Source organism: Lotus japonicus, chromosome 3 (genome assembly GCF_012489685.1).
Source record: "Lotus japonicus ecotype B-129 chromosome 3, LjGifu_v1.2".
Lineage (NCBI taxonomy): Eukaryota > Viridiplantae > Streptophyta > Magnoliopsida > Fabales > Fabaceae > Lotus > Lotus japonicus.
Genome location: NC_080043.1, coordinates 86,191,112 through 86,216,186, shown reverse-complemented (window position 1 = coordinate 86,216,186; position 25,075 = coordinate 86,191,112). Strand labels below are relative to the sequence as shown.

At 36.4% G+C, this 25,075-nt stretch overlaps 5 protein-coding genes across 6 annotated transcripts; 2 read left to right on the top strand and 3 right to left on the bottom strand.

Moving 5' to 3' along the window:
- Positions 1 to 3,968: 3,968 nt before the first annotated feature.
- On the top strand, positions 3,969 to 5,053 carry LOC130746847 (RING-H2 finger protein ATL40-like). Its single transcript, XM_057599590.1, has one exon. It carries the CDS (start codon positions 4,084 to 4,086, stop codon positions 4,825 to 4,827), a length of 744 nt encoding a protein of 247 aa, XP_057455573.1. The 5' UTR covers positions 3,969 to 4,083; the 3' UTR covers positions 4,828 to 5,053.
- Positions 5,054 to 12,404: 7,351 nt separating this feature from the next.
- Positions 12,405 to 15,573, bottom strand: LOC130746846 (basic leucine zipper 61-like). The gene is made up of 4 exons (XM_057599589.1): positions 14,720 to 15,573; positions 14,007 to 14,097; positions 13,761 to 13,887; positions 12,405 to 13,133 (listed from the first exon to the last, which is right to left on the bottom strand). The coding sequence occupies exons 1-4, from the start codon at positions 15,349 to 15,351 to the stop codon at positions 12,955 to 12,957; spliced, it is 1,029 nt and encodes a 342-aa protein (XP_057455572.1). The 5' UTR covers positions 15,352 to 15,573; the 3' UTR covers positions 12,405 to 12,954.
- Positions 15,574 to 19,097: 3,524 nt separating this feature from the next.
- On the top strand, positions 19,098 to 19,902 carry LOC130744909 (cysteine endopeptidase RepA-like). The gene is given in 4 exon segments (XM_057597070.1): positions 19,098 to 19,104; positions 19,321 to 19,533; positions 19,536 to 19,748; positions 19,751 to 19,902. Coding segments are annotated over 4 exon segments (585 nt in total).
- Positions 19,143 to 23,174, bottom strand: LOC130746845 (pentatricopeptide repeat-containing protein At1g06270). Of its 2 annotated transcripts, XM_057599588.1 has the most exons (5): positions 23,019 to 23,171; positions 22,242 to 22,331; positions 20,345 to 21,475; positions 20,128 to 20,219; positions 19,143 to 19,926 (listed from the first exon to the last, which is right to left on the bottom strand). In XM_057599588.1, exon 3 carries the CDS (start codon positions 21,420 to 21,422, stop codon positions 20,394 to 20,396), a length of 1,029 nt encoding a protein of 342 aa, XP_057455571.1. In that variant the 5' UTR covers positions 21,423 to 21,475; positions 22,242 to 22,331; positions 23,019 to 23,171; the 3' UTR covers positions 19,143 to 19,926; positions 20,128 to 20,219; positions 20,345 to 20,393. The 2 variants fall into 2 exon arrangements, with proteins under 2 accessions (XP_057455571.1, XP_057455570.1); XM_057599587.1 differs by lacking the exon at positions 22,242 to 22,331 and having other exon boundaries at positions 23,019 to 23,174.
- A 1,080-nt stretch (positions 23,175 to 24,254) lies between these two features.
- LOC130744908 (LOB domain-containing protein 2) lies at positions 24,255 to 24,854 on the bottom strand. Its single transcript, XM_057597069.1, has one exon. It carries the CDS (start codon positions 24,852 to 24,854, stop codon positions 24,255 to 24,257), a length of 600 nt encoding a protein of 199 aa, XP_057453052.1.
- Between the last annotated feature and the right edge of the window lie 221 nt (positions 24,855 to 25,075).

Below are 25,075 nucleotides of genomic sequence, written 5' to 3'. Positions count from 1 at the left end.
TGCAATCAGCCCTGAGAAGGCTTCAACGCACAAAATGAACAGATAAGGTGATAGGGGGTCCCCTTGGCGGAGCCCCCTATGAGGTGAGAAAGAAGGAGATGACTCCCCATTTACTAATATAGAGTATGTAACAATGGAAACACACTTTGTAATCAGTGTTATGAGGGAGGGGGGAAGTTCATGGAAATTAGAACCTGGTTTAGAAAGCTCCATTCGATTCTATCGTATGCTTTGGACATGTCCAGCTTGAGGGCAAGGTAACCTCTTTTTCCTTTCCTCTTCTTTTTCATGTAGTGGAAGACCTCAAAACCAGTTAAGGCGTTGTCTGTAATAAGTCTCCCCGGGACGAAGGCACTTTGCTCCTCCCCCACTATGTCTCCTAAGGCCTCTTTCATGCGGTTTGCAATGCATTTTGTGACCAGCTTCATGATCACGTTGCATAGGCTAATGGGTCTGAAATCTTTTGGGGATTCTGGGCTTTTAACCTTCGGGATGAGGCATATGAAGGTCTGATTGATGCTTAGAGGATCCTCCTCACCATTTAGAATTCTCAAGACTTTTGTAGTCACCTCTCCACCTACTAGGCTCCAGTATCTTTGGTAGAATAGAGCGGGGAAGCCGTCAGGCCCAGGAGCTTTGAGGGGGTGCATTTGGTGGAGTGCCCACTTCACTTCATCTGCAGTAAATTCAGCAGCCATTTCTTGAGAGGCCCTCGGTTCAAGTTTGTTTTTGATTTTCTGGCAGGTCTCATCAACATTCTCAGGTTGTGAGCTCTTGAAAATTTCTTCAAAATAATGCATGAAGTTCTCCACTACCTTTTCGTGCTTATAAACCCAGTTGCCTTGAGGATCTTTAACTCTGCAAACTTTGTTTCTTTTGTTTCTTTGGTTTGCCTTGCCATGGAAGAATTTAGTATTTTTGTCCCCCTGTTTAAGCCACAGAGCTCTTGAACGTTGTCGCCAATAAATTTCCTCTCGTTCTAGTAGTTTTGACATTTCATGCTCTAGCTCCTTTTTACTAATCAGGTTTTCTTCAGTTGGCTCCCACTTTTCCGCCCGTTGCAGCTTCCTTTCCATATCTGCAATTTTTCTCTTCAAACTCCCAAATTCAGTTGCTAGAGATGTCAAGGTTTCTTTAGTTTTGTCCAGCTTGTTTTCCAGACCATCACCTCCATCATCCCAAGCTTTTTTCAGATGGTATCCAAACTCATGTTCCCAGGTCAAGTGCTCTTCAAATCTGAAGATTCCCTTCTTTTTTCTGTGGGTCTCTTGGTGCTGGCTACAAATGTTGATTAAGAGGGGTGCATGGTCTGAAAGGTACCTTGTCATATGAGTCACAGTTGAGGCAGGCCATTTTTCTAAAGCATCTTGAGTGGCAACACATCGATCAAGTCTTTCTTGGATATTTGCCTCTCCTTCTCTTCCGTTGCACCAAGTAAAAGATTCCCCCATATATCCTAGGTCCACCAAGCCGCATTGATTAAGGCAATGGGTGAACTCCTCGAGTTGTCCCACTGTTTTGTCTACCCCACCTCTCTTTTCAGAGTTAGAGACTATGGCATTAAAGTCTCCAAAGAAAAACCATGGTCCCTCCACCATTGTTTTGATGTGCAGCAACAGTTCCCATGATAAATGCTTGTTGTTTTGTTCAGGGTGTCCATAAAAGCCTGTCAGATAGCTAACAAAATGGTCCTCATCTGTATATTTGGCCAAAATATGGTTCAGTGAAAAGGAGATGACTTCCACATTAGTCTCCTCGCTCCACAGAAGAGCTAGACCACCTCCCTTTGATCTGCCTTCTCCTCGACACTCCACCACCAGCATGTTCTTTAGTCCCAGTTTCATTCTAGTTTTCTCCATCTCTGTTTTCTTACTACGGGTCTCCATTAAGAAGACTATGTTGGGATCCATGGTTTGTGTGAGCCTTTGCAAGGCTCGAACTGCTCGGGAGTTTCCCAGGCCCCGGCAGTTCCAGCTGAGGGTTTTCATTGCTTCCGGCTGTGCTGGTCCTCTAGCACTGCCGATATCTTCTCTGGTGTCTTTTCTGGTTTGCTTATCTTCTCATATCCACTATGGTCCATCTCATCGTCATCAATCTCCATTTCAGTTCTTTTGTCTCCCACATTGAATCCTTGGAGTGCTGGAGAGTCTCCTGCGTTGGCTCGGGCTATCCTTTTCCAGCCCCTGAGTCTTCCTCCATTCCCCTCCTCCTTTCTGTTTTTGTTGTGGCTTTTATCTTCTGAGTGAGGGGCTACCTCAAAATTTGTCTCATGAGGTACTTCTTTTACAGTTATATCCTGGGTGATGTTGAACTGCTGGAAGACTTCAGCAACCTTATCCAGACTTTGGGGCTCCTCTTGGGGTGGGTTTTCTTGCGATAACTCAGCGTTAGGGGACTCCATTTGTGTAGTTTTGGATTCCTCAGTTTGTGCTGCTTGCTCCACATTCTGCTTCTGTTCCAGCTCCCTGCTGAAGAGTGTTCTCTGCACCCCTTTCTCTTTTTCTGCATAGCCCTCCTTCTTCATTCTGGTCACTTTTTTGGGGGAAGCTCTCATCCATGGGCCATAGGGCAGTTTCAGCTTCTCTTCATCTTCCTCGTCTTCGGTCTCTCTATCAGGGCAAGATTTGATTGTGTGTCCCAGGAGCCCACACACAAAGCAGAAATCTGGTAACCGTTCAAATTAGAAGAAGATCTTTCCTTTCTTGTTCGGTGCCAGTTGAATGGAAGATCCTCTCTTGAGTGGCTTCGAAAGATCTAAGGTGACCTTCACTCGAGCATACTTCCCCATCAAACATTCTTCTGATTTATCATACTCCACTGGGTCACCCAGACTTTGCCCTATTTTGTTAACTGATTTTTCATTTCTCATACTCATGGGCAGATCGTAGATCCTCACCCAGATGGGGCAAAGATGGGGTTGGATTTCTGAGGGTTGTTCTTCCCCTAATGTTTTTAATTACAAAACATGGCGTTAATCCTCACAATAGAGAGAAAAATAACAAAGAACACCTATGAAAATCAAATACAAAGACAGATGGAATGCTGAAAAAATTTGTGTTCTGAAATAAATTTGTGTTCTCTTCTTTTATTTGTATTATTGGGTTGGGCTTGAGGCCCATTATCTGTGTATTTATACACCATGTGGTAGGTGGTAGGAGTGGTTGGGCCAAAAGTACTGAGAAAGAGTTGAGCTGGAATACTGGAAGATGAAGCTGGGTCCCCAAACTAAAAGATTCGCGGTGGACTTCAACTTCAATAATGATAGAGTAAAAAAATTACAATTGTTTAAGGGTAAATTTTTTGTAAATCGAGCATGACTGCATGGTTGACCAAAAAAAGCATGACTATGTGTAAGTAGGTATAACCATCTTAATTGTTTTTTCTTGAGTTTGGATTTATATATACTCCAATTCTCTTCTATCTCAATTTTACATTTTTTTTGTTTTCATTTTTTTTCTATCACATTATCTTTCATATTATACTGTTTTCATTTTCATCGATCTTTATCTTTCTCATATAAAGTGTAAGTGGAATTGTGGGAATAAATTAATTTTTTTCTTCTTCATATTACTAGTTTTCAAAATGTAAAATAGGTACTTTTGAAAAAAGAAAAATGGGATGGTGTGAACAGGCATGCCATAATAATCCAATCTTCCCATTACATTAGTTAAAGGAAAAAGTTTTGTTCACACTCCATCTTTTATAGTATGAAGGAATAATGCATGTTAGTTTTCCGGGCAAGAGGCCTACTAGTGTCAAAGTTCAACAGTCAAAACTTTTGAAAAAAACTAGAGTTTCTTGTGAGTTACGGCAACAGACTTTTGTAGCCCCAACAGGAAAACAACACAAAAATAAAGAAAAATGAGATCACAAAGACTTTTGGCCACTTTTTTCCACTCCACACGCGTTACACACAACATGCATAACCTACGTACGCCACCAACTATAACCAAAGTCAAAGTCCATAACCAAGTCTCCATCATCATCAACTTCTTCTTCTTCTTCTTACTTATTCAAACACACAACACAAGAACACCAAACAACATAACTAAACACCCTCTCTAGCTATCTCTCACACGCACAATGAGTAGTAATTTCAATGAGGATGATGATCGAGACTACAACCCATTTGTTAACTTCCATAACCGATTCTCATCAGACCACAACAACTTCAACAAGAGGATCTTGCTGGTTGCCATAGTTTCATTATCAGCGGTGTTAGCTCTGGTTCTGGCACTTCACCTCTACGCCAGGTTCGTTCTCCGTCGCCAAGCTCGCCGTAGAGCCGCCATTCACCAACTCACCCTCACCGTCGCCGCCCACAACACCACCCAATTCGCCAACGAAGGTCTCGACGCTACCCTCATCAACGCGCTTCCCACTTTCATCTTAAACAAATCGCAAGAAGATGAAAGTGAAGAATGCGCGGTGTGCTTGAGCGCTTTGGAACATGAAGAAAAGGTGAGGCTGCTTCCGAATTGCAAGCATACTTTCCACGTGAGTTGCATCGACACGTGGCTGACTTCCCACTCCACGTGTCCTGTTTGTCGAACCAAAGTCGAACCCACTAACACGGGACCCAAGCTCGAGCTGCAGCCGCGAGAGGGTCCCGTGTTGATAGGTCCGCATGATGCAACAGCACCCTCAGCTCCTGTTTTGTTTGAGCCAGGAGCTGAAGGCACGTCTGATAGTTCGCCTAAAATTCATGGTTCAAATCCTTCGAGGTTGAGCTCGTTCCGGAGAATGCTTAGTAGGGAGAGATCGTTAAGGAGAATCCAACCTTCTAGTTGTGATGATATTGTTGATCATGATTTAGAGAGGCAGTGATTGAATCATTGTTCTTGATCATATATGGTTTTGAACTTTTTATTATTTTTTCTCAGTATGTATACAGATTGATACGCACAGGCACAGGAAGAGCTATAGAAAAATTGAAAAGAAAATATGATTTGGATGCAATAATGCAGTGAATTTTTTTTTGTGTGTGCATCAGTGCATGTACCATTATGTTCTTATTGTTCTATAGTCAAAATATGGAGATTTTTGGGTTGAATTTGATTGCTTGTATATTAATTTACTTCCTGAAAAGGATTCAGTATTTCAGTGTTTGGTAACATCGATTAAACGTAATAATGACCGCTAGCTATATATAATATGGGCAAATTAGGTGGTAGCTTAGCTCCATGTGAGCTTAGCAAATATTAATAACTTATATGGTTTTGTTTTATTGAGGCCTTACTTCCCTTAATTTGGTGAATGGTTGGAAAGTCTAAAATCATGATCCCCATATCTAGGATTCGTGTTGATTTGTTAATACAAGGAGCCGAATATGTTTATGAGATTAAGGAAAAATTAAAATGAAAGACATTGCTAGATATACATTTTATGGTGCTTAGAGAAACATGTGGAATGTCTCAGCACAATATTTTCCAATCTGTTTCTGCATAAATACAAAATAAATCTGAACATTAAGTTAGACTTTGCTATCATTTGGATTTATGTTAAGATTGATGCCTATGACTTTTATTCTAAAATTGACCGAGTAGTTTAACTGTTTCAAGGAATTAGGTGACTCAAATATATTGATGATGATGCTTTGGATCCGGGATTACTTTTTTTTATTTGATTTTTGTTATGCTCAATACTTGCGCTTTAGGTATTTACTGCTATGATGTATTTCTCTAAAAAATTACCAAACTAGCTAGTATAAATTTGATGGCCAAAAAAATATGTTAAATCAAGTAAGTTGCAGTTGCCATGGTAACAGTGGCACAGTCAGGACTCAGGACTTTGACTTAGGACTCAGCTGCTTAGTCAATGCTGCTTCTGACTTTTCATCTCAATGTTGCATGTTGTAGAATATAATTTGCCATGGAAACTGATTCATTTTATTAAGTAATTCTGCTTTTCTGAATCAGTTTCTTATATCATTTCTTGGTTACTTATCCCACCTTAGCACAAAGCATGTCCTTATTGGAGAGACAGATAATGCAGAACTTGGCATACAGAAAGTATCAATTCAGAACTTCTTAAATTAAGTTAAGAGAAAGTACCAATAAGGAAACCAAATGAAGAACACAACTGAAACCTCCAACAACATAGTTAAGAATATACACCATTAGTAAAGACAATGGATAGAGTGCAATAGGCTGGAAAACACAGCCAGAGAGGGAAGGTAGTGCCAAAGCTTGCAACCATTCCCATTAATATGCAAACAATCAGAATCACAAGCACTTCAGATGAGAAATTCCAAGTGAGGTTGGTAATGTTAAAAACATAACTGGTGGAAATTGTATAGAGAAGTTTAGGTGTTTTGGGACTGTGGTCATTCTGTATTAGTGTCACATAATGCTCAGCTTTCTGAAGCCATCTTGTAATTCCACAAAAAAAATCTTCATTGTTAGAGTAATAAAAAAACCAAAATTCATAAAAAATTGAAAAACTTATTTAAAATTCAGAAAAAAAAACACAAAAACACAATTTACTCATAAAAGGAAAGGAATGCATTGCTCTTAAGGCTGGTAAATATGAAAGAGCACCAAAGAGATATGAAAATCCAAAATGTATCCTGCCAAATCAAAACCAAATTTCAATCAGTTACTACACCAAGATTCATTATCCAATAAAATTCCCTGGAAGTGTATAAACATCAAATAAATTTAGATACAGTAAGTCCAATTGGGAAGAATCAGCACATCGATCAAACAATTCCCGGGAAGTGTAAAAACATCAACTATAGATACAATTCTTTGCACCGATCATCTTCACAGTGAGAGAATCAGCACATCAGGAAGTCCAATTGACAGTCTGGACTCTTGAGAATAGTAAATTAATTAACAATACATCCATAACATGATAACAGGACATCCATAATAGTACAAGACATAAAAGTAAACACCTCATGTGCACATCTATAACAAGTACTCTATAAAACATAATAACATAAGTACATAATAACTAGTCCAAGTGCAAAGCAACTAAAGAAAAATCAGCAACAGCCAAGTAACTAACGAAAAACCGTAACAGGCTAACAGCATAATTATAAGTCACATCTTTGAGCACAATCACATCAAACTCACAAACTGAGACCACTTTTTATTTGGCCTCTATATGTTAAAACTTTTGCTGCTCCAAAAATTGTGCTAGTGTGAATGGTTTTACCACTTTAAGGACAACACTGATAGTTGGAGGATAGGGGTTCGTGAGTGAAATTGACCACTCAACCTTCTGTTGCTGTATTGTATACTTGACCACACATGACATGACCATCTCTCTTGTTCCACAGGAAAAGGGACCAAAGAGTTTGGATTTTGGCTGCAGCCATTATCATCCACAATTACTTGTAAGCTCTAATAGTTTGTAAAATATCACTTCGGCAAAATGCACAGATATATATGCTCTGCGGTTTACAGATATCGTACAAGAAGAATCTTTTCTAGTATGATAAATATCTCATTTTCTTTTTTTATTGTCACCTCATAATTAAACTGGGAATTGCAGGGAACATGGTGTAATTTAACATAGGAAAACATGTATTTTCAAAATAAGGGGAGAGAGGAGTCTAAAAAACTATTGTTGAAGTTATGAAGATATCAGGTTCTGTACAAAACAAACATGTTAGGATTCTGACCTGTTAATTAAGGAATTCTTATCACCTTAATAATTCGTGATGGATGTTGGAGTATTGACTAATCACGGTAGTTTTTATATTTTGAACAAAGTTGTCTAAATTACCATAAGTAAATATGTTGTAAAATCATTATAGTGATGATTCAATAATATTTTATCACGTATTATAAGCTGAAATATCCGAAGACATGTGTTAAAACATTAGGAGGGACAATCATAATTTTCTGAACAGTTTGCACCCTGTCAAAGAAAACACCTATAAGGTTTTCACCTAAGATTTTCTCCAAAGAAAAATAACTTCACAATAAATTGTAAAAGAATTTAATAAGAGTCAAACATGTCAAAGATGTTCAAAAAGGCTTGGTATATTGAACCTGACTCTAAAATTATCCAACTAGCGCCTTGTTGTAGTTGTTTGGTCAATTATGGCTTGAATGCCACTTCCCTCTTTTTGTAGCATCACATTCCTTTGCTATAATAGAAAGCTAGAAGGTGGCTTGTTGGCAAATGATGAGAAATGAAAAGAACAGTGGAGCTCAAACCACAACGGTTAAGTTTTTAGGTTTAATGCACCTTACCCATATTACTTATTTTTATGGTTCCTTTTTTTTATAAGCCATAAGAATTATATTAAAATGAAGTACAAGGATACTTCAATCCAATACAAGAAGGAAAAGAGATACCAACACACTCACATAGCCATCAAAATTATGTGTACTTCTCAACATCCACAGTTGCGCATGCCTCAAGGCTAGGAGACTATTGTGTGAGTACTTGCCTCGATTAAGTTGTTCCTATTTCACCAATCCGATCACCTTCCTTTCTGACACACCAGAGTGAGATCTCGTCGATCAACAAGGCAATCGCATCTAAGCAAACCAAAACCGCTCATCGCGACCAATCATGTGTCTTACATCTGATCACTTATATCTCCCTCAAATCTAATTGCTCCCCTGGAGGATTACCCGCATCTCCTTAAAACCAATTGCGTCCTACGTCTGGCAACGAATATCTCCCTAAAGTCGATTACGCCCATCTCAAATTGACCGCACCCCCCATAGTTGCTTACCTTGACCGAGGATGCAACTTGGCATGTCTCCATCCACTATGACTCATCCCAAGTGATCCGCAACGCTACCAACACACACCTACCTATTTAATTACATTGAACCGCGTGTCAGAAGATCCAACGACGACTCACACCCTTTGTTATATCGGGTGTTTATCATGACACCCCAACTTCAATGTCTTCAAAACCTAACTCTATTTGGCTTCCTATTTCTCCTCCTCAATACTCTACCAACATGTATCGCCAACGTTCTTCCTCTCAATGAACGCTCTTCTGAGTGATTGGCCGATCTGAAGTGTTAATATTGAACGGTAAGTTGCACATCAGCACATGCACTTGAATTAATAAACTGGAGTGGACCATCAGTAAAATTCATGACAGACAAAAAGGTCACATTCATGCCAGAGTAAATGTCATAATAGTCATTAACAGCAATATGTAGAAGCTAAAAAACTTGTCAACGTCAAATTTCATATAAGTGAATTTAGATCTACTTCAAGTGAAGACAGCAAGTACATTTACAATTGGACTCTCCATCAAGTTCCGTATATGTATGTTATTGGCTTATTGCTTTCCCATTCCTGAAAGAGAATAAATGCATTACTTTTAGAATTGAAAGCAACTAATGGTTTTTTTTTTTTAAATTACTAATGGTATTTTATATATATATATATATATATATATATATATAGATTTTTTTTTGATACATGTATAGATTTTAGTGCTATATGATTTTAATTCATGTTACTATATACGTTAGTTTTTTCTTGAATTTTCACCCGAAAAGTTTATTATTGGTTTATATATTGGCATCTGCATTTTGCATGGATCTACAATTTAGAGTAGATGGGAAATGTTTCTATTTATTTCTTCAACCGTGTGCGCCACCGCCTCTGCCCAGCCGCGCGCTGCCGCCCAGGATCCTCCTCCAGCCGCGCGCCTTCCTCTGCCCAGCCTGCGCCATTGCAATTGGGTTCTTCTTCCGGATCTGTGTAACGCTCGGATACCATGTAAGATTATAAGAATATAAAAATAATACGGTGAATATTATTGATGAATGTTACAGTATTTATACAATGTATAGTTGACTAATACATAAATATTAAACCTAATTACAGAGTAATTACAAGTAATCAAATATGGAATAATTGACATATTCCTATTCTATATATCAGTTTGGATCATGTATCCTTTAATTCACCAGAATAGTTTTTAGGATTTGACTTGTTTAAATTGACTCTCTTTGGAAGAATAAAAATACCTAGATAACTCAAGAGTATTTACCACCCCAAACAACTTGAGAGTTGAGAGTGGTCACCACTATTAAGAGGTTTAGATATTTTTCCATTTTGTGTCAGTCAAAACCCGTTAAGTTTTCAAGGTGATAGAAAATTATCATAAAAGTGAAATGTTGAGAGTGGTCACCATTTATATTAAGAGGTTTAGATATCAAAATTCAAAAAAGTATTTCAGTTATTGATTGAAAATTAACATAACTGAAATTAAATTATGATAATATATATAAGGCTTAAATACTCTGGAGGTCCCTGACATTGTCTGTCGTACGAAAATAAGTCTCTGAATTTTTTTTTTCTGATTCTGAATCCCTGTAAAAAAAATTTAATCAGAATAAGTCCTTACTCATGTTTCCAGTTTATGTGGCTCAATTTTTGCTGAGTCATTTATTCCACGTGACTTTTATATTTTTTAAATACACTTGGATTGAAAAAATAAAATTAAACATTTAAATTAAAATTAAAATCTTATTAACCTAATTAAAATTAAAATCTTATTAACCTAATTAATCTAATTAGTTAGGTTAATAGGATTTTAATTTTAAATTTAAATGTTTAATTTTTTTTTAATCCATGTGTATTTTAAAAAAATAAAAAAGCCACGTGGAATAAATGACTCAGCAAAAGTTGAGCCACATAAGCTTGAAACAAGAGTAGGGACTTATTCTGATTTAAAAAAATTTCTAGGGATTCGAATTGGAATTTTTTTTTCAAGGACTTATTTTCGTACGGCAGACAATTTCAGGGACCTCCATAGTATTTAAACCTATATATAATCATTAAATTTACAATTATAATATATATTTTTAAATTGTACCTAATTATTTATATAGGACTCATGTATAGTCGCAACTTCATTGAGTTTGTGACTATAGCGGTCTAAGGCAGGTTTGACATTGTTTAGGAGTCGCTATGTTAATGCATCATGATCTTTCGCAGATCGCTCTGTCTTCATCTAGGTTCCAATTCCCACATTGGGTTTCTTGGAGGTCCCCTTCTTCTGTTGGGTGTAGGATGGCTTTTAATACTGACGTTAAGAGCTCGTTTGGAAATTCTAGTGGAGCGGGTTTTGAAGTTGTTTTTGTTGTAATGATTGTGGTGCCTATAGATTCTTGGCTATTTGGGATTTATTGGAGTTTATGAAATTATTAAGGTCGAGTTGCTTGTGATCTAGCATTGGTTACGATCGACTTAGTTGGGTGAATGAGTTTCGTCATGCAATGGTTCAAACTCATTCTAGTTTGGTGCTCTCTTCCAAGGGAGCATAACCCTGGGGTGACCAAGATTAAAGTGCATAAATTTTTAAGAAAATCTAATATGTATAATTTGTGCGACAAATCATATACTCCCTTCGTTCCTTATTATAAGAACCAAATGAGGGGTGTAGCTCAGTCCTTTTTATAAAAACCAATTCAAATTTCAAGGTGCATTAATTATATTTTTGCAACAATACCCTCATTTAATTTAGTTTCTCTTTCTTTCCACTATGTAATCCATTAATAATGAGTAGAAATTAAGAAAAATAAGTTGGGGTAGTTTTGGAAAGTCAAGATAAATTTGAACAAATTTAATACTACCAACCACTAGAAGGGGTGTGCATTGGTGGTTTGGTTCTTACATATAGGAACGGAGGGAGTATATATTTAACATTTTTATAAGAAGAAAAAATATAGAAGAAGAATGAGTAAAACAGATACTAACTGACATATAAACATTACTAGATTGGAAATAAAATGTCAAAATAAATTAGAAAAAATAGTAGCATCATCTCAAAAATAGTAGTAAAAGAAAGAGTGAGAGGTTAGTTATCAAGCATGATAATTTTTGGGTGGTGCCATATTTTTTCCCCTAGTATGTATAAAGAATAAGATTATGGGGGTGACCATGGCATGACCATGTCACCCCTTGCATCCGCCACTGCTCCATTATAAACTCAATTTGCCAAGATTCTCTCTATTCTTTTGACTCCCTGAAATGCAAATCTAAACCATAATCTTTTGTTTGCCCCGTCTGGTCTATAGGAAAATATGATCGGTTCACAGCTCAAAAAACAGAAACACTTAAAACTTCACTATATACAGGGCAAATTGAGTCAACTGACTATTTACATTTTGATTTTTTAATTAATATGTCAAATAAAGATGATTACATAATACAAAATACAACCAATTAAACCCACTGACAAACTTTCCTTTATGCATCCATCAAGCCCACTTGTCCTTGTCTTCCAACATGAATTAATATTGAAAAGCACCAAACAAATTAAATATAAAAAGAATCAAAGACAAGAAATAAATAAAGAAGCAAGTGATGAAATAAATTAAGAATCAGCAGCTAGCTAGCAGCAATATACATCTCCACTCCTATATTATCAAGTTAAAGCAGACACAATCTGTTTCTTCCAACCTCTATTTTGATGCAAGCCACTACTGCATGCTGCACATGTATTACCCTGCATCCCAATCATGCACACTTTGAGTGGTCCCTTTCTTTTAAAGTAAAACACATCACGTGCCTCCACAGTTTCATAGCAGAAACCTACTACCACCACCACCCCCAGAACGTGATTCTTCTCAGTGAACATTTCCTTCATCAATTGATTAATCAAAATTCTCACCATGTCCGGTCTACGGATGCTCAGAAGCTACTTACATAAACTTTTCCACAAAATTAATTATTTTTCAGAATCAAATGAAGAAGAATTTTCAAACATGCACTTACATACAAACTACATCACATCATTCAATACATTACAAGCACACAAACAAATTTGGTCAATTTCTTTTTTGTTGAATTCTTTCCATTTTTCTTCCCCCCATCTCTTATCCAAAATCCTGCAATTTCTTTTGTAAAAATATAAAGAATCACAGTGTCATGTGAACTAGCTAGCTACTAGATGGCCGCTCAACACTTCTTTTTTCTTCTTCAATGTAGGATTTCTTACTTGCATTTGGTATTCTTTCATGCGTGAAGAAGCTGCTGTTCCTTTTCTGTGTGAGTAGTATTATCACACATTGTTGGCTTTGTTGATGGGGAAGGTAAAGGTGACCCTGCTGCAGCATTTTCCATCTTCTTGAGGCTCTGCTGGTGATACACTTGCCTCAGTCTCTCTATCTCCCTCTTCAGTGCGTCTTGATGTGCTGCATGAATTTCATTGAATTCAATAACTTGGTTAATAAACTACTTGTTGGAGACTGAGCACATGATCAGACACAGACTTAAATTCTAGTGCATTCAACAACTTTCACTAAATTCAATACATTATGTCTGCAGTTTCATAATTGGCATGTTTCTCCCTTCTGAAGTAAAGAATTTAAATACTATACATAGTGTGCAAATTTCACCAGGAAAGGCCAACCATAGTGCAATTTTATTAGTATCTCTTTGATCCAGTTTGTCTAACCTTTAGCTTTGTTAATATTATCCAGTGAATACTTAACCAACTTCAAGGAGCTATACAAGTATACATTATTGTTTGAATAAAGCACATTCACATTAAATTTAGTGTTTTTCTCTTAGTACATGTTTGCATATATAGTAAAAAATTACTCACATAAAGATAACTTTTCTTTATTTGTGTGATCGTTTAATTACCGTAATTTTAGAACATGAAGGAGTTTTCAACTATGTACAGATTTTATTACCAATTTGAGTATTAGTGATCAATTGCTTCTTCATGCATTAACAAAATGAATACATCGATTAATTAATCCAAGAAAAAATTGCTAACACAAACAGATGTAACTATAATTGATTAAAGAGATTACCATCTTTGAAGATCTTGTCTTGAGCAAGGGCAGCGATTCTTTGCTTGAGAGCACTGTTGTCAACATTTAGAAGCAAGCGTTGGTGATCCAAATATGCAACCCGGGGAGACAGCACTGAAACTTCAGCCTTCGTTGGTCAACCAAATACCAAATGAAGAGTCAATGATCTATATTAACATTTTATTAAAAAAAAAAGCAGAAGAATATTTATTAGATATTGTCACATCACATTACGTCGACACAAACCTGCAATGAAGTTACACTTCGCTCAAGCTCTGATATGTACTGCAGCTTCCTCACTCGCGATCTTTGTGCAGATTGTCTGTTTGCTAAGATTCTGATGCAAATTAAACCAGAATTTAGAGACACAAAAAAAAAACCTTATCAACGGTTCATAAATTTCCATTTGCAGAAAGATAATAGAGAAAACTATCAAACAGTTTGCAGAAATATTCAAGAGGAAAATGAATATCAGTTTATGATTTATGAAGAGCAAGTATTCTCAATCATAAGAATGATTCATAACCTAATTAACCATTAAAATATATAACTAGTTTGTTTGATCAACTTATTTTTCCAAAAATCAATTATGCTACTATAAAAATCTACTTAATTAGAGGAAATTCTTTCCAGAATTAATTTTAACATTAAAATTAATTACAGAAAATTTCTTATGCACATGATAGCAAAATCAAGCTCACAAAAAAGATGAGAATTATTTTTACATTTTAGGAAGTTGACATCATTATCCAATTTTGTATCATGGGGGCATTGCATGAAATTACCATGAGAAAAGAGGTGTACCGAAAGAGGTGTACCTGAAGACAAGAATCCAAGCCAAATCTTGGTAGACAAGTAACTTTTCTTAATTTTTGCCACGATTTTGGTTTTCTTGTGATTTTTTAACAAGTTTCCAAACATTTCAGAAATTAAATGACATGAATGGTTGTGATGACTACCTTTTGACTCTCTTGGGGTCAGTAATTCTATCATTGGAAGAATTAGTAGCACTGGTGTTATTTGAACCCTGTGGATTTTCCTGTTCGCATTGGCTTTCAACCTCATCCGGTTCATTTTTCAATTGTTGCTGCAGGTGATGGCACGCCTCTTCTTCTTCTTCTTCCTCCTCCTCCTCCTCTTCCTTCTTCTTTTGCTCCTCCACCTCCTTCTTGGTCTCTTTCTCATCATTGACGAAATTCTGCTCCTCAGGGCTTGAAGGGTTGGAGGTGGACAACGTTGCTGTTTTTGTTGGCGGCGGCGGCGGCATATTGTGGACCCCAGAGATCTCATCATTGAACATGGACATGAATTGTTCATCATCAAACTTGTCGAACTCCCCATCATCGTGGACATTGTTCCTGCCGCCGTGCTTGTCCAGCATTGGCATCTCCAGGAACGCGACGGGGTCGCTCACCGACCGCCGGTGAGCGCCCCGCCGCGCCGAGGAGAAGTCTAGAAACTCATCCACCCAGGAAGGGTTGTGATTATTGTTGATGCCACCATTCATTGATGGCATCTTTTGGTGGTGAGAGGAGGAGAAGTCTGGCCAACTTGGTGACATGGTTGGAACCTTTGGAGGTAATTGTGCCATTTGAGATAGACACAACAACAACAACAATGAGACGTAATGAATTAAGAGAGAATCAAAACAAACTGGACCTTTGATTTTTGCAAGCCTCAAATTATGTTGTTGTTGTTGCTATATATATAAGATATATCTATGCACATTGCATCAGAAATGGAACAGATGAGGCTCTAGCAAAGCCTTTTTATAAATATATGAATGTCTGCAGCATTCACAGGGAATGTTAGGGGGAAGAAAAAACAACAAAGTCATGAATTTTTTTGGAAAATAAAAAATGGGTCAATTTTTAATTGTGATTATTTTTTTATTTAGAAGATTGAAATCCCAAAAAGAAATATTTGGGGTATGTGTGTTGTGCAGTGGGGTCACATGGGAGAGATTGGACAGCTATCAACAGCTGGGAAGAGGGGTTGGGACTCAATGGTATTACTGGAAAGTCGCCACTGGATTAATAACTAGTGGGAATCAGCCACCACGTGCCCTTGTGACCTTCTCTTTAGTGGGATACCCTTATAATAATGTCACTTTTTTTTCTCTCAAATTTGGTTATAAATCTCATTATTATAGAACATTCTCTCCTCTCTATATATGAGGGCTCTTCCCCTTTTATTTTCTGCCTCAGGAATGCATGATTTTAGTCCATATAGTTTCAATTGCTCAAGTTATTAAGTCAATTTACTTTTAAAATTGAACAAGCTCATTTGGGTGTTAACTTGTCACCAAAACTAATGAAAAAAAGTTGATTGACTGAGCCACAAATTTAAGATGATTCATGTTATTTCAACATAAGAACTTGTGATTTATGTAAATTTTTTCATAGTTATTAATTGATAAGTTAACATCTTGACCTAATTTATTCAATTTTTAGAGAGACTTAACTTGAACAATTAAAACTACAGGGATCAATATCACGCATTCCTGAAATTATAGGGGGAAAATGTAATTGAGCCTAATTTAAAATTGCAATATTAACAAGTTCAATTGTTAGGGAAAGGAAAAAAAGAGTTATGGAAAGGTCAAACTGATTTTGTTATGTTTTGGAGCAGAAATGCTAATTAGTACAAACTAATTTTGTACAAAAATACAAACAATGACGTGGATTTCATTTGTGGTTAGGGAAAATATCTTAAATTTAGACAATTTGTCCCTAGAATTATAGGTTAATGATATTAAAAGGAAAAAGAAGATGACTTCTATTCACCAAAATTAAGAAATGAAAACGAAATTAGGTAATTGAATTGATTCGAGTGAATCGTGTCCACGTTCTGGATAGAATTGAAAAGATTTGTCTCAGAGACAAAAGGAAAGACAAACCCCACAAGAGGGAGTTAGTGATTGGTGAAATCATATCTTTATATGAGAGGAGAACAAAGGCCATGTGCATAGGAGATTATTTATAAGGGTGTAGTGATTATGCATGGGGTGCGACGTGTTTTGTTAATCATTTCATTGAAAAGCTAGGTAGCATGCTATAGAGGAAAAGTAATTAAGAGATAGGTAATAAAGTGAGTCGGTTTAGTGGTTCACATTTCATTCTTTAAGTAAGTGATTGGGGGTTTTTTATTTCCAATTTTTATGAATGAAAAAAATTCATTGATCAACCTCATATCGCTTAGAGCGTTGATTGTTGGATAAAAGATTAGTCTCACTAGCTATTAGATGTTAGAATACCTTTATAATCATTGAAAAGAAAAAGTAATTAAGTGATAGGCAGTAGAATCATGTGGACTCGTGGGTTTGGGGTGTGAGCTGTGAATGAAAGGGAGGAAAAAGGAGAGGCCTTCTTGTGAAGGATCATGTTATCCTCCCCATGTGAATTGTTTGCTCCCACTATGCTTTCTTTGCTTTGTCCCCAAATCATTCCCACATGTAGGGTATATGCCTCTCTCCCTCTCTCTGTATTTCAAGGTACCTTCTTCCTTCATCTTATCTTAATTGGAATCAATGTTGTTTTTTTAAGTATAAAAGAGTTTGACAAAAAGCTCAATCATGGTTAATAGCAAGATATCACCATGGACGGACTTCATATATAATATAGCATCTATTAGTCCTTCGGCCTTGCCTTCCTCTCCTACCTCTTTGCCCCTATATATCCTGCTAATTGAATAATATTAGATTGAAATACTAATTAATCCAAGCTTACTGTTAATTAACGCCTGTAATTAGTTATACATATATTCTTGGCCCAAACACTGCTTGTATAAGAAGACGGAAATTGCAGGTAAATGATAATTAGATAAAGGCATTTTTTTTAAAGATATTAACATCGCAATTGATGTTATAAGCATAAGGTTTGGTAGGTTTTTTTTTAACACGGTAACTATGATTACTGTTATTTTTTAAAATAGATTTTGTTCCCTTTAATCACCTATTCACTTGGTCTGTCATTCATTAGTCAATTGTGATCACTCACTACGAATTGATAAATCAATCATATTCCGTAACTATGACGATCCTATTGGAAAATGAGTTTGCTCCATTATGAACTATGTTCTCTGGAGTAATTGAAGAAATCCCAACCAATTCAGAAAAGAAGAATCTCAACTAAGTTTGAAGAGAAGAATCTCAAATATATTATGCCGTTATCTTCATGAAGCACCAAAGAGCATGTGTATGCTAATTATTTAACTTGTAACACATCATATATTGATGGCTTAAACAACTTGAGGATAAGGCATATTTATGGCTCTTCAATGTTCATTTTAAGATTCCACAATGATATTAATTAGATTCTAATAAGGGTTCCCTTCTCATTCATGTCCAGCTATGTCTTTAGCTGGACATGACCCCTGGTTCTTCCATAATCTTTAAATTAATTCAAATAGTATAAGGCATTAACTATCACAAAGGACTATCATAAACATCTTTCATTAAATTCAAATTCATTCAACACAAAGGCATCACAATTACGCTTAAACAAGAACAAACTATTCCCAGCAATTGAAACAGCATAAATTGAGGAACATGCCTATAAAAACATTTAAATGTGTCAGAATTCAATCGTTCTCAGGCAGGTAAACCTTGAGCAAATTCGAAGACATGTACCTCTGTACTATGGTCATGAACAGAAAATGAGTAGAATTATTTCCTGTTAAACTCACATGCAAGGAAAATACGGAGACAAGTAGATAAAGTTGCAACGGAAACACCTCTGAACAGTAATGTGCATGCATTCAATGTGTAAATAAAGAAAACATGACATAGAGAATGAAAGTATGATGCTTATAATAAATACCAATGCACACTGTCATTCTCCATCTGCACTAAGAAGTAAGAACAATTCAACTGATCCAAAAGTCATGAGGAAGAGGTATGAAAGTTGGCTGAAACGACATGGACGAAAATATAGGGACAAAATACCCGTCTTGGCATTTACCAAGCAAATGTCAAGCTCATAGAGTTCTGCAACTCTCAAAACTATTCTTATAAGCTCAAGGCCAATAAGTTTGCAGATCTTACAAATGAAGAGTTCAGAAGTACCTATCTGGGTTTTCGACCGCAGTTGCATTTACAGACAGGATTCATGTATCAGGACAATGGGGATCTACCAAAAAGCATAGATTGGAGGAAGAATGGGTGCAGATACACATGTCAAGGATCAAAGCCATTGTGGTAAAGCTTCTTGCAAGTTACAATAAATAGTATATGCATGGTTGAGAGAAGCCAAATTGAATTCATTCAATGTACCAGATAATACAGTTCAGCAGCTACTGCCTACTAGGCTCCTAATCTCCTATACATACACACCAAACATGGATGGTTGGTTGATTAAATAAAGGGACAAGGTTTATCTAAAATGTTAAAAGTTTTGAATCTGACCACATGAATTAGAGAATAGAGATAGATGTCTTCTAGAATCTCATACATAAGTAAATTCCTTACAATTGAGCGTATGAAAAGTCATCTGATCTGATGATTAGCAAAAGAACATGTTTTAACGTTTTCACATTTGTGTCTACTCTCTTGATGCGGGAGGTTGGGCATTCTCCGCAGTGGCAGCTGTTGAAGGCACCAACAAAATAAAAACAGGGAAGTTGGTTTCTCTGTCTGAACAACAGCTGATAGATTGTGATATTAGAAATGGGAACCAAGGCTGTGAAGGTGGCGAGATGGAAACAGCTTTCACCTACATCAGCAAGCACGGTCGGCTTGCCACTGATGAAGCGTATCCTTATCAAGGAACAGATGGTAACTCAACAAGGCCAAAGCTAGAGACCATGCAGTCACCATAGGTGGCTATGAAAAGGTATCTGCTGGTAATAAGAAAATGCTAAAATCTGCAGTTGTTCATCAACCTGTCTCTGTTGCAACTGATGCTGGAGGTTATACATTCCAATTTTATTCAAAATGTATTTTTTCGGGAAGTTACGGAAAGAACCTCAATCATGGCATGACAATAATTGGTATGAAGAAAATGGTAAAAAGTACAGGATTGTGAAAAGTTCATGGGGAAATGACTGCGGTGAATCTAGTTAGGTTAGGATGAAGCGGGGTGCTAGGAATAAAGGTGGTACTTGTGGCATTGCCATGGATGCTACCTACCCTGTCAAGCATTAAGCAAATACTTGGAGGCTAATTGACCTGCGGTGTTGTAGAATGAAATATGTCAGCTCATGAAAATTTATGTACTTAGAAAGGTTAAAGTATGGCACTGCAACTATTGGGATGAGTTTAATAATATGCAGAAACACAAATTAAGGACATCAAGGGGGAAAAAAATTGGATTCACAGCTTAAACAAAATAGCAAGAAAAATATAAGAGTACACAGTTAAAATACTTACAGCAAATGTCACTCCATTTTCATCTTCTTCTCCATCCAACTATACCAAGAAAAATTTGTAGGTTCCAGATCCCCCTCAGTAGTGAGCAGTTCCTTAAAATCAAAAACAAAAACAAAGATTTCCCTAATCATGAAGCTACTCCATATTCCTGTTGCAAACATCTACCTTACGCAAAATTCTTTTGAATATCGTACAAAAAAATATGTAGTGTAGTCACCTTTTCAGGATTAAGAGTTGTAATTGGCCAACTGCAAATAAGTTTACAGCTAAGATTTAAGTGCTGCAAATCTTTGTCTCACAGCACAAGCTATCTTCCACTCATTGATACTGGCTAAACCTTCAATTATCTTCTGCCTGACTCTGATATATGGTATAAAACCTCTTTCTGTCATCCTTATCACAACCTTTCCAGCCAAAACATACTCACGTTTCTCCAAGCATCCTTCAATTACCACTTCATAACTCTCAAATCCAACAGAGTAACCCTCTTTCTCCAGGAATTCAATCATCTCGATAGCTTGTCTTATGTCCCTGTTTGCCCGTAATGCTGCAAACAATCCCACCAGTGTTCCCTGTCCTGGGGTCAACCCATATTTCACCACCATTTGTTTCATCAAATCCTGTGCCTCAGAAGTCTTCCTCACTCTGCACATCGCACCAATGACAATGCCATAACTATTTGAATCAGGAATACATCCTGCTCCACCCATGCCCTTCAGGACTTTAACAGCCTCCGCTAATTGATCAACAGCACAAAGGGATGATAGTAGATAATTACAAGTCCCACAGTCAGGATGATATCCAATTGACGGCATCTCAAGTAAAATATTAGCTACAGAAAGAGGCAGAAGTCGCCTGTCTAACCAAGCAGATGAGAGGAGAACATGTGTCTGAGGAACTGGAAGACAACCAGAACGTAGAGTCCGTTGTAGGACAGCAAGTGCAACAGGGAAGGGATGTGAACTTTGGAGGGTATAAGAAAGAATGTAGGAATAGGCTAGCTGAGGTTTAGAGCGAGGTCTAAGAGGTATAAAAGATTGCAACATTTCATCAACAATTTGTACTTGTAAGGTTTGAGGAAAAGAAGAAAGAAAAGAAAAAGGATTTGAGTTTTGGCAGGACTCCAAGGACATGAGAAGGTCAGGAATTTTGATGTAGTTTTTGGCTTCTACTTCAGCTCTAACAGCCTGCTCAACCTTTTGCAAAGAAGACACTAAACGAACTGAAGAACATTGGTTTGAAATAGGACTGAAGTGAAGAAGAAATCTATGGCGCAATATTGCTCCAACCACCATGCTTGATCAACTAATTTAGTACCGGAGCACTTGTTACATAAGGAAACAAAAACCTGAGAAAAAATTCCATGGAAATACATAAATAGGGGCAAAATGGTATGAGGATTTATATGACAGCAGACAGAAAGACATAAACGCAATTATATGGCCAACCATTGATAAAATATGCAACTATCACTAGAAACTACCAGCTAGACATTGTCAGTGGTTTAAAAGACAGTGTAATGATAAAATCATAAAAGCGCGGCATGCCATTACAGTAATGACATACAGAATTCTTATTAGGTAAAAGCTGAGGTACATGCATATAATATATAGAACAGGCTGAACAGCTATTACCACAAATATCAATTCTTTCAACATATAGGAATCATTTTAATACTGTAATCAAGATAAAAGAAATATGAATGGCATTAACTATGTGCATGGCTTTCAAATTATATAACTTCCCTTATACCGGACTTGACCCTGTTTTGATCAAAAATACAACTTCCCCCTTTTTCTGCGTATAGGGTTGATCAACACAACAAATGCAAAAAACAATGAACCTATCATGATTTTTACTTAACAATAGTATTTCACCAAATCTTGCTTCTTTGGTAAACATCAAAGCCGTAATTGGGGGTAAAAGTATATGGACATTCTGCACTTCATAACAAGTTGGAAGATCAAAGTAGTGAGTAAAACGGCATGAACTGGGTTCTAACATGTAAACAGACGGAGATGTTTCGATGGGTGTTTTAGTATTTGGTGTTGTGTTGTAGGTTCACTTGCACAGCAAAGCAGAATACTCTAAATTGAAGAGAAAAACAATCTAACCTTGAGTTGAGGATGTTCTGTTCATTCCACTGTCGTCGCCGTGAGAACAAGATATCGCTGCCAAGGATCTTCAATCGTGTTCTTAAACCGCTAGCAGGAACAACACAAGGCGGTAAGAGGCTCGATCCTGGCTCCTAACAGCGATTCACCTTGCTTCCCGAAGGGCCACAAATCTAGGGTTCCATTTTTTAATTTTGACCTAAATTCTCTCTGTTTGCGTTTGTTGTATTTCTCTTTTGTTCAAGTGTTTTGCCCTTCTTGCCTATGAAGGTCATTTTGATCGAACTAAGAAGGATAATGCTCCCATAGAACCTCTATCTGTGAACCTTACTCACCACTCTTCTTCACAGCAAGTTCCTACTAAGTCACTTTACTAAATTTTCCAATCTTACATTTAGTCTCTTCTATCTATCACTTGAAGATAAACTTCTTAATAATGTACTATATAAGCTTAGTTAATGTTCTTAGCTAAAGTTCCAAACCCCCCATAACTTCAAAATTTTAAACGATTCTTAACTACTAGAAAATAGATAATTTCATTCTCTCAAAGCAAAATTTCTCACTAACTGTTGCCACAATGACAAACAATCCTTATCATTTATCAACCATTAAAAATCACAATTGCATGAACTTCAAGTAACAGCTAAGAACATAAGAACCACAATTATAAAGTTAATGCAACCATGAATTAACAACACAGCGTAACACTTCAACAGAAACTCATCCAAAATTCTCAGTAAATTTGAAGCCATATGAATCAAAAAAAGAACAAAATACCTTCAAAACCAGCAAAAGAAATTCATCAGCTCAGTGGCAGATTTCAATTTCGCGAGCAACAATGATGATCCATGAACCGATTTCACAATGATCGACAGTCGATTTGGGATTAGGGTTCTATTCGTGTGACATTTTTCTCAGAGTGAGTTCAGCGAATGTTGGTACGAAAGAACGGGTCAGGTTAACGAACCGGGCACAACCCGGTTTCTTCATACCGTTACCCGAAACCGGTTTTCATAATTTATGATAGAAACAAATAACTTCATTAAATAAAAAGGAGTACGACACTTATGATATTTAAAAATATGAAGTGAAATTAATTTCACATAAAAATTACATGTAATAAGAGAACTCCTATATAAAAAATTACAAATACAAAGATAAACAACTATGGTTTGTTCTCACATTTGATGTGTAACATTCCATACTCGGTCCGGTTAGAGCGTGTTTGCAACACAAATGTGTACATACCTACGTCCACCCAACGGCCCAAAGACCTAGTGTTTTGAAATGTGTATTTTAACCTTCAAACTTATGTAAATGCTTTCCAACTAGTAAATGAACACACGATTATTCACGTGATTGAATCGACCTGCAACAAATGCAAAAAAGTAAATTAGCAAATTTATTTTCATAATTGGGAAATTTACCAAACTTCTAATTTTTTTACTAGTGCACATTTAATATATGATTTCCAGGTGTGACAATTTTTTTAAGTTTTATAAGTAATTTCCCAATTTTATGTTTAGAAAAGTTTAATTGAACTTGTTTTATAGTATAAGTATGTCGGTGTGTACTTATTCAAGTATCTATAAATTATTATTAACATTTTTTGATAAATTTTTTTAATTAGTTTTGGATAAACATTTATATCTCAAAATGAGATCTTTTGAGTTTATTTCATTAACATTCTCAAATAAACTTAAGAACAACTAGCCTTATGATAAGTAAAATTGATATAAGTGTTTAACTAAAGTTCTATGTATTCGCAAACACGCCCTTTTATGCTCTCACAAGTAAGAGAATTTATAGTACCCACCTCTTTTTCTTCTCCACTCCACTAAACAGTAAGAGAATTAATATATATAAGTGATATAATGTGTGAAGTGACAGAAAATGCAGAAAGAGATTAAAAGAAGAAGGGGTGAAAATGAGATATAAGAAAAAAAAAAAAAAAGGTGTAAAAATATCATTACTCGTGATAAATTCAAGACTCAAGGGATTGGTACCTGTAATTTAGTGTGGACGAGGATGCTGTTGGAATGGAGTCACAACTTCCGGCCTCATCATATTCTCAAAATCGTGTAAATAATTTGAATGATAGCCACCATACATAGTTGAATCGATAACACAATCATTATTATCATTAACATAATTAACCAATTCATCATCAACCACTACTTCTCCTTTATGATTCAATTCTTTGCCCCCCCTCAATGCAATCAAATCTTGATGAACACAGTTTGGTTGGTCACCTTGATATGGCAATTGCAATAGGAACTTTTGATTCTTGTATATGGTTAGCTCATTGAACACTTTCTTATACTCATTGTAAATTTTCATGTACTCTCCATAAGGGCCAAGTATAGGGTCTTTTTGCCTGCACATTGCTTCCCATATTAATGAGTCTAGCACTCTTCTTCGATCTTCCTCATCCTTTGCAATTTTCACTAGCTTTGTTACGTTGCTGACACCGAAAACCTTATGTACCGCGTGGAATTCACGAGTTTTACTTGCTGGAAAAACAGGGGCCAATATGCAATTTTCATTGCATTTCTTCCTTTGATGCTTGCATGCAGCACACGCAAAATGTGTTCCGTTTGTTCTTCTTTCCATCCTGATAACATATTAGGATTTATGAAAAATAAATTTCACATATTGCATAAGATACTACAAACAAATATATAACAGTCTATATAAATATAATTTTTGTTATCTACCAAAAAAAGATAATTCTTGTTTGAATAGCTTCTAAAGGGTAAAATTAAGAAGAAATAAAGAGGGGTGGATAATTAAGGAGCTACCCTGCTTTGATTAATATATTAAGTAAAAGTTGG

Coding starts and splice junctions, on each gene's coding strand:
- LOC130746845 (XM_057599587.1), bottom strand. CDS start 21,422: ATGGTGGTTGGAGCAATATTGCGCCATAGATTTCTTCTTCACTTCAGT.
- LOC130746846 (XM_057599589.1), bottom strand. CDS start 15,351: ATGGCACAATTACCTCCAAAGGTTCCAACCATGTCACCAAGTTGGCCA. Junction 14,098..14,719: donor GACCCCAAGAGAGTCAAAAG/GTAGTCATCACA, acceptor AATTTGCATCAG/AATCTTAGCAAACAGACAAT. Junction 13,888..14,006: donor GAAGTGTAACTTCATTGCAG/GTTTGTGTCGAC, acceptor TGACCAACGAAG/GCTGAAGTTTCAGTGCTGTC.
- LOC130746847 (XM_057599590.1), top strand. CDS start 4,084: ATGAGTAGTAATTTCAATGAGGATGATGATCGAGACTACAACCCATTT.
- LOC130744908 (XM_057597069.1), bottom strand. CDS start 24,854: ATGGAAAGAAGAACAAACGGAACACATTTTGCGTGTGCTGCATGCAAG.